Consider the following 9,705-nt stretch of genomic DNA (forward strand, 5'->3'; position numbering starts at 1 on the left):
ACCTCAACCTGTGTTGCCCCCTTCTCCTCCTGCCCTCAATCTTTCCCAGCATCAGGGTTTTTTTCAATGAGTTGGCTCTTCACATCAGGTGGCCAAAGTCCTGGAGCTTCACCTTCAGCTTCATCATCAGTCCTTCCAATGAATATTCAAGGTTGATATCCCTTAGGATTGACTGATTTGATCTCCTTGCCGTCCAAGGGACTCTTAGAGTCTCCTCCAGCATCACTATTCAAAAGCATCAATTCTTTGGCTCTCAGCCTTCTTTATGATCCAACTCTCATATCCATGCATGACTACTGAAAAAAACATAGCATTGACTATAAGAACCTTTGTTGGCAAAGTGATGTCTCTGCTTTTTAATATGCAGTGGGATCCATATGGATCAGCTTCTCAGAGCAGAGCCAGATCAGGGTTAGGGGAGGGAGAAAATGGGGGAGAGAGGTAAGGGGAGGTGGTAGGAACCAGGTGACTAAAGAAGGAAGTCTGAAGGGGGCGTAGGCCCACCCTCCCCTGCCCCCCTGCAGGCGCGGCCCCGCTGGGGTCCCCATTGTTTGCAGGGGCGGGGCAGCGCCCCCAGGGAGCAACCTGAGGGCCAGACTGCGGGCCGGAAAGGGCAGCATCCCCGCCAGTGTTCGTGAGGCTGCCCACGGAAGGCTGACACCCCCACGAGAGCTGTCCAGTCCTCTCGGCCCACGGGCTCGGACAGCTTTGGGTGGCAGAAGACTGGGAGCAAAGAAAAGAGGGTTTTCCTTGCCAGTGAATCCTGTAGGGTACACTGCCAGTCTCTTGTCTTCTCTTCACCATGGCTTCTTCTGATATCCAGGTGAAGGAACTGGAGAAGCGTTCCTCAGGCCAGGCTTTTGAGCTGATCCTCAGCCCTCGATCAAAAGAATCTGTCCCAGAATTTCCCCTTTCCCCTCTCAAGAAGGATCTTTCCCTGGAGGAAATTCAGAAGAAATTAGAAGCTGCAGAAGAAAGACGCAAGTCCCATGAAGCTGAAGTCTTGAAGCAGCTTGCTGAGAAAGGGGAGCGTGAGAAAGAAGTGCTTCAGAAAGCGATAGAGGAGAACAACAACTTCAGTAAAATGGCGGAAGAGAAGCTGACCCACAAGATGGAGGCCAACAAAGAGAACCGAGAGGCACAGATGGCCGCCACGCTGAAGGACAAGCACATTGAAGAAGTGCGGAAGAACAAAGAATCCAAAGATCCTGCTAATGAGACTGAAGCCAACTAACTTGTTCTGAGAACTTTCTCCCCCTCCCCTTCCTAAATATCCAAAGACTGTACTGGCCAGTGTCCTTTTACTTTTGCCCTCCTGACAAATATTCTAGAAGCTGATGTAGGACTGTATAAGTAGATCCAGACGGTATGATGTTGTTTTAGGGGCTAAAGGGGAGAAACGAAAAGTGTTTTACTCTTTTTCTAAAGTGTTGAAGTCTTTCTAATGTAGCCATTTTTCTGGTTGCATCTTTTCTACTTCAGTACACCTGGTGTGCTGGGTTAATGGCTAGTCCTGTATTGGCTCCATAAAAACATGTCTGTGAAACGAGTATGTAGTGGCTTCTTTCAAATTGTTAGATGCTGAATATCTGTTCGCTTTTAAATCCCAATTCTGTCCCGATCTTACAGATGCTACTGTACTTGAATGGTTAATAAAACTGCACAGTTCTGTTGGTGGCAGTGGAAAAAAAAAAAAAAGAAGGAAGTCTGGCACAGCACCTGAACTATCTTTAGAATAAATGCACCTTAATAACATCTCCAGGATGGTGTGATCACTCACCTAGAGCCAGACATCCTGGAATGTGAAGTCAAGTGGGCCTTAGGAAGCATCACTATGAACAAAGCTAGTAGAGGTGATGGAATTCCAGTTGAGCTATTACAAACCCTAAAAGATGATGCTGTGAAAGTGCTGCACTCAATATGCCAGCAAATTTGGAAAACTCAGCAGTGGCCACAAGACTGGAAAAGGTCAGTTTTCATTCCAATCCCAAAGAAAGGCAATGCCAAAGAATGCTCAAACTACCACACAATTGCACTCATCTCACATGCTAGTGAAGTAATGCTCAAAATTCTCCAAGCCAGGCTTCAGCACTATGTGAACCGTGAACTTCCAGATGTTCAAGCTGGTTTTAGAAAAGGCAGAGGAACCAGAGATCAAATTACCAACATCTGCTGGATCATGGAAAAAGCAAGAGAGTTCCAGAAAAACATCTATTTCTGCTTTATTGACTAATGCCAAAGCCTTTGACTGTGTGGATCACAATAAACTGTGGAAAATTCTGAAAGAGATGGGAATACCAGACTACCTGACCTGCCTCTTGAGAAACTTATATGCAGGTCAGGAAGCCACATGGAACAACAGACTGGTTCTGAATAGGAAAAGAAGTACTTCAAGGCTGTATATTGTCACCCTGCTTATTTAACTTATATGCAGAGTACATCATGAGAAACTCTGGGCTGGAAGAAGCACAAGCTGAAATCAAAATTGCCAGGAGAAATATCAATAACCTCAGATATGCAGATGACACCAGCCTTATGGCAGAAAGTGAAGAGGAACTAAAAGGCTTCTTGATGAAAGTGAAAGAGGAGAGTGAAAAAGTTGGCTTAAAGCTCAACATTCAGAAAACGAAGATCATGGCATCCGGTCCCATCATTTCATGGGAAATAGATGGGGAAACAGTGGAAACAGTGTCAGACTTTATTTTGGGGGGCTCCATCTGCAGATGGTGACTGCAGCCATGAAATTAAAAGATGCTTACTCCTTGGAAGGAAAGTGATGACCAACCTAGATAGCATATTAAAAACCAGAGATATTACTTTACCAACAAAGGTCCATTTAGTCAAGGCTATGGTTTTTCCAGTGGTCATGTATAGATGTGAGAGTTGGACTGTGAAGAAAGCTGAGTGCCAAAGAATTGATGCTTTTGAACTGTGGTGTTGGAGAAGACTCTTGAGAGTCCTTTGCACTGCAAGGAGATCCAACCAGTCCATTCTGAAGATCAGTCCTGGGTGTTCATTGGAAGGAATGATGCTAAAGCTGAAGCTCTAGTACTTTGGCCACCTCATAGGAAGTGTTGACTCATTGGAAAAGACTCTGATGCTGGGAGGGATTGGGGGCAGGAGGAGAAGGGGACAACAGAGGATGAGATGGCTGGATGGCATCACCGACTCGATGGACATGAGTTTGGGTAAACTCCGGGAGTTGGTGATGGACAGGGAGGCCTGGCGTGCTGCAATTCATGGGGTCACAAAGAGTCGGACACAACTGAGCGACTGAACTGAACTGAATAGCATCTCCATCCATTTCTGACTCTGTTTTTCATCTTCATGCACATGGCCCATTAACAGACTTCTAGATTTTAATCAATCTGGTTTTTTCGATTTTGAGGGCAGAGATCTAAAGTCATCTTCACAAATACAATCCACACTTAAGCCATTTATCCTTTAGCACATAGCCCCTGGGAAAATCATATTTGAAAAGGGTATTACTTTTAAATAATAAAGATCATATTTATTTTTATTTGTGGGAAAAGGCATGTTTAAGTCCTTTCAATTCTCCTTGAAGAAAGTGCTATAAATTACTCCCTCCAGCTTGCCCAGTAAGGCCATGAGACACTGTGATCTTGACCACTGGGAGTTTGATGGAAAATAATGACATTGCTTGGGTCACATGTTCCTGTTTCATTAAACTTTCATTTGACTGCACCCTGATTTCTTCCTGGAATCACATTTTAAGTCCTCTCCTCAGTTATTCCACCAAAACTTGGAGGTAAAATGTCCAATTAACTCAGCTAAGGAGCATTGTCTGCCCAGGCATCAATCCACTCTCCATTCCACTCCAAGCCACTCAGGGAGCACTTGGGTCCCTCTAGAGCAGGGGTCCACAATCTCTGGGATCTGATACCTGATGGTCTGAGGTGCAGCTGATGAAATAATAATAAAGTGCACAATAAATATAATGCACTTGAATCATCCTGAAACCAACCCTCCCCTTCCCAGGCTGAGGAAAATTTGTCTTCCATGAAACTGGTTCCTGGTGCCAAAAAGGTTGGGAACCACTGCTCTGGAGACTCCCATACCTCATCAAGCCTCAAAATCAAAACCTTTATAGTATGTGGGCCCAGGGGAGGGGGAAAGTTGAGGAACACATCCTCCACCAGCCTAGGGATGAATGCTATCCCTTTATTTGTTTCTCTGTAAACTTGACAGAGAGGTAGGACTAAGGTCAATAAATGAACTGTCGATCTGGAAACAGCACTCTAGGAAATACCGTGTTTCACTGAATCTGAGATGTCTAAGAATTTGTAGGCCACTTCATTATTTTATTAACCACTGAGAAAGAAAAAGTACCACCAATCAGTGACACCAACTCCCTGCTTCTTTGAAATTGACTTATTCTAAGGGCTTTGAGAACTCCTTCTGCCCTAACGGGCATCACTTGCTCTGTTCAGGCAATTCTTCTGCACACATTTCAGTAACACAGCTCCAGCTACTTATGGGCTCTTTCTTTCTTACATCCCATAAAACCCTTGAAAACTATGAAATTGCAGCCATTCTGCCAAGATGAATATTTGCTTCACCAACATCAAAATTATGCCTCATTGCTCTGTTTTGTGCCTTTGTGTACACAATTACTTGGTTCCAGACCTGAATCATTATGTAAACTTTCTGAAAATATTTTAAACAGCACTAAGTAGTACCCACAATGAGCATAACTGAATTAAAATGAGGATTCTGTGACCAGCAATGACCAAGTTCATACCTCCCCAGGAAACAGCAACCACTGCCTCACTGGTGGCAAAAATAAAACCCGCCATTTGTAAATCATCTTAATTTTGGAGTTGCTGAAACACATGTGGGAAGGGGGCAGGGCACATCTTACAATCATTGAAATATTATATATGTTTCAATATAACTATGTTTTACTGGCTAGTACTGTATAGTAAGGGTACATTTTGAAACATTTGACCTTAGAAGGTATGTGGGTTGTGTTCCAGTAGAAAATAGATGGCATACATAAAAAGGGGTGATTAAGGGAATTTCATGAAGATATTATTTTATCAAGGTATAAGTAGGGTTAAGGAAAAACAGCATCTCTGGCAAAACCGAAAGACTGCTATGACCTTTAGGCCTCAGAATGTAATAGAAAAGGGTTTATGTGAACCCAGAGAAACCCTCAGTGTAGAAGAGAGTCATTCAAACAGGAGCAAAGCCCTTTGGTAGAGGAAGGCAGCTTCTTCCAGGCAACCAGACAGGCAGGGAGTAGAAAGCATAAAAATCCTGACCCTCTGTCCATCTGTCCTCCAGTCTCCCGCCTTTGCCCATGCCACATCGGGGGTGGAGGTCACCCACAGAACCAGCCCCCCAGGCCAGAGGGCAGGGTAGACTTTGGAGTGGGGGTGAAAGAGAATACCCAACACTGAGGGTTCACCAGAAAGCCAAAAAGCTTTAAAGTGAGGGATTTTGTGGTCGCCTGATAACACTTTTATGAGCAAGGTAGGCATTTCATAGCTCCTAGAAGAAAATGATTATGACAAGAAAGGACCTGAGATTTTGAACTTGATTGCCCATTTGTCTGAGTGTCAGATCAGATCCAAATTTGTATTCTGAAAAAAAAATCTTATCTCTAACTCTAGCTGCTTCATCCGTATAAGATTGAGATAGGTAAATGGTAGCTAGACAGATATAGACAAACACAGGCTACCTCGCCTTGTCCCCACAGGCAGCGCCAAGTGACTTGGATGAAAACAACCACAGTTAGAATGAGATGAGTTTAGTGGCTCAAAAAGCCAAATATTTTTTTTAAATTGAAGTATAGATGGTTTATAATGTTGTGTTAGCTTCTGGTGTAAAGCAAAGTGGTTTGGTTTTGTTTTTTCAGATTCTTTTCCATTTTAGGTTATTTCCATTATAGGTAATTATAAGATACTGAATATAATTTCCTGTGCTATTCAGTAGGTCCTTGTTGTCTGTTTTTTTTTTAACTTTTTTATTTTATATTGCAGTGTAGCTGGTTGTCAGCATTGTGATGGTTTCAGATGAACAGCAAAGGGACTCAGCCATACACATGTATCCATTCTCTCCCAAACTCCCCTCCCATCCAGGCTGCCACATAACATTGAGCAGAGTTCCCTGTGTATACAGTAGGTCCTTGTTGGTTATTTATTATAAATATAGCAGTGTGTACATGTTGATCCCAAACTCCTTAACTATCCCTTCCCCCAATCCTTTCCTCGTGGCAACCATTCTCTAAGTCTATAAGTCCCCTTCTCTAAGTCTATAAGTCTGTTTTGCAAAATAAGTTCATTTGTATCATTTCTTTTTAGATTTATCTACTTTTACACAGTAGTTTGTGTCTGTTAATCTCAAATTGCTAATTTATCCCTTCCCCTCTTTAACCTTTGGTAACCATTAAAAAAAAGCAAGAGAGTTCCAGAAAAACATCCATTTCTGCTTTATTGACTATGCCAATTTGACTATTGACTATCCACACTTTGACTGTGTGGATCACAATAAACTGTGGAAAATTCTGAAAGAGATGGGAATACCAGACCACCTGACCTGCCTCTTGAGAAATTCGTATGCAGGTCAGGAAGCAAGAGTTAGAACTGGACATGGAACAACAGACTGGTTCCAAATAGGAAAAGGAGTACATCAAGGCTGTATATTGTCACCCTGCTTATTTAACTTATATGCAGAGTACCTCATGAGAAACGATGGGCTGGAAGAAGCACAAGCTGGAATCAAGATTGCCGGGAGAAATATCAATAACCTCAGATATGCAGATGACACCACCCTTATGGCAGAAAGTGAAGAGGAACTAAAAAGCCTCTTGATGAAATTGAAAGAGGAGAGTGGAAAAAGTTGGCTTAATGCTCAACATTCAGAAAACTAAGATCATGGCATCTGGTCCCATCATTTCATGGGAAATAGATAGGGAAACAGTGGAAACAGTGTCAGACTTTATTTTTCTGGGCTCCAAAATCACTGCAGATGGTGACTGCAGCCATGAAATTAAAAGACGCTTACTCCTTGGAAGAAAAGTTATGACCAACCTAGATAGCATATTCAAAAGCAGAGACATTACTTTGCCAACTAAGGTCCGTCTAGTCAAGGCTATGGTTTTTCCTGTGGTCATGTAAGGATGTGAGAGTTGGACTGTGAAGAAGGCTGAGCGTTGAAGAATTGATGCTTTTGAACTGTGGTGTTGAGAAGACTCTTGAGAGTCCCTTGGACTGCAAGGAGATCCAACCAGTCCATTCTGAAGGAGATCAGCCCTGGGTGTTCTTTGGAAGGAATGATGCTAAAGCTGAAACTCCAGTACTTTGGCCACCTCATGCGAAGAGTTGACTCATTGGAAAAGACTCTGATGCTGGGAGGGATTGGGAGCAGGAGAAGGGGAGGATGAGATGGCTGGATGTCATCACTGACTCGATGGACGTGAGTCTGAGTGAACTCTGGGAGTTGGTGATGGACAGGAAGGCCTGGCGTGCTTCGATTCTTGGGGTTGCAGAGTCAGACATGACTGAGACGGAACTGAACTGAACTGAACCATAAATTTGTTATTGATGCCTGTGAGTTTCCTTGTTTTGTCCATAAGTTCGATTGTATTGGGTTTCCCTGGTGGCTCAGATAGTAAAGAATCTGCCTACAATGTGGGAGACCTGGGTTTGATCCCTGGGTTGGGAAGATCCTGGAGAATGGAATGGCAACCCACTCCAGTATTCTTGCCAGGAGAATCTCCATGGAGGAGCCTGGCGGGCTCCAGTCCATGGGTCACAAGAATCAGACACGACTTAGTGACTACACCACCACCACCACTAGACTGTCTTCTCCACTAGAATCAAAGTACCTCTGTCCAGCACTCTATCCTCAGCGCCCAAAACTCTACTGGGCAATAAATAAACGGTGGAATTTGTCCAAGGACTTGGGGTCACTGAATGGACAGGACATTGGTCACTGAATGGACATTGCTCCCAAAGAGTCTGTCTAGAGTCCTCCCTATTCCCCCACCTCCCGCCCAACTCCTGGCACACAGGACTGCCTCTAAGATGGTCCTCCCCATTCTGTGGATGGGGAATAGAGCGGCATTTATTTACACTTGTATCCCCAGTGTCCCCAGCCAGGTTGGCTAAACTGAAAGAAAAGATGCATGCCACTGAGCCAAAAAAGGAAAATTCTGCACCTTATCTCCAGTGCCAGCCATTCTAAGCTGTGTAGAAACTTAGTTCTGCTTCCCCACGAAGCAGGAGAAGACATTGCTGCTGGCATTCAGAAGACAGGGACAAAGGCAGCATCATTACCCGGAGGTGTCAGGCTCTGGACTTGTACCAGCTTTCCCTCCCTTCCCACATTATTCATCTTTCAGCTGAATCACAAAAAGAAACAGGATGTACAAAGCCACAAACAGCATCATCTCTTTCTCCTGGGGAATATAGCACCACTCCTTTTGTATAATCTCCTGAAGCTTTTATACATTTCCTTCCTCTGGTGCTGTTTTCTGCTTCTCCCGGCCTTTCTAACTCCTCCTTGATTTTCTTTCTGCCAGAGAATTTATTCGCCGTGAGCACGTGCGCACGTGTCTTTTAAAGCACAATGCTGGCTGCATTCCCAGCAAGGGAGGAAGCAGCTTTGTGGCCCAACTAATTCAATAAGCTTCAATTATTCATGGAATATTTATTAGGTGGGAAGAAAGCAATGGTTCCACCACTTGTTATTAGCCCACAAATCTGTCAGAAGAATAAATTAATGTCCTGTCACCAAAGAAGTCTCCGGATCCTCAAACACAGGAGTGGCTAATGACAAAAGACTGGAAACTGTTTTACAGAGGGGTCATGACACACATCACTTATACCACATAGTACAAACAGAAAATAGGGTTGGGAGCCGAGGAAGACGCAAGCAGAGAAGTAGGAAAGGGCACACAGTCCCCTGAGCTCTCCTTATCCCAAAAACTTCAACCAGGCAGCCCCAGGGTCAGTTGTTTTATATGCTTTTATGAGACACTCAGGTACAGCCATTGGAGGAGACACAGGAGAGGCTCAGGAAAATAACATGCATTATACTCACAGGCCCTAGAGACAGGAGGCATGCCACATCATGCAGGACCATATAGGAATTCACCAACATGGTCTGGAGACAAAAGGCAGAAGGAAGAAGCACTTAGGCCACTGGGGCTACTGGGGTGTCCTTGGGAAAGGCAAGGTAAGGCAGGGGGAAGCAGCTCAGGATGGGCTGGTTTGAAAAACTTCTGCAGGCTTTGGGCTATTGGGGTGGTCCCTTGTTACCTGGTACCTAGCCCTGGAATGATTAAGACAGAGGAATATTGCCTCCAAGAATGTTTGGGCCAGAGAGAGGAGATGTGGCTCTGGAAATCAAAGACATGCACCCAAGCTGAGCCTTTGCTATCTCTAAAAATCAGCAGTCTCTCCCCCACCAGAAAGGTTTTCTAAAATGTCAAAAATCATAATACACAGAAAATGTTTAAATATATTCACTGCACCGGCCTTCTAGTGGAACAGAGCCCAGCACCATCAAGCTCCATATATCTGCAGGGACAGAGGAAAGGGAATATCTACGCAGGCATCACCAGGATGCTCTCGTATCAAGGAAGTGGGCCCTTTAGAAATGGAAGTTGTGGAGCTCAGGGGCCAGACTCAGTCTGTTTTCTCAATCCAGGTCACCCAGACCGGTTGAATCAGGTCT

General features: G+C 44.2%; 1 protein-coding gene across 1 annotated transcript; it reads left to right on the top strand.

Moving 5' to 3' along the window:
* The first annotated feature begins 584 nt into the window (after window positions 1–584).
* Window positions 585–1,846, top strand: LOC102396972 (stathmin-like). Its single transcript, XM_044932418.2, has one exon. The coding sequence runs from the start codon at window positions 803–805 to the stop codon at window positions 1,232–1,234; it is 432 nt and encodes a 143-aa protein (XP_044788353.2). The 5' UTR covers window positions 585–802; the 3' UTR covers window positions 1,235–1,846.
* Window positions 1,847–9,705: the final 7,859 nt, after the last annotated feature.

Source organism: Bubalus bubalis, chromosome 19 (assembly GCF_019923935.1).
Source record: "Bubalus bubalis isolate 160015118507 breed Murrah chromosome 19, NDDB_SH_1, whole genome shotgun sequence".
Lineage (NCBI taxonomy): Eukaryota > Metazoa > Chordata > Mammalia > Artiodactyla > Bovidae > Bubalus > Bubalus bubalis.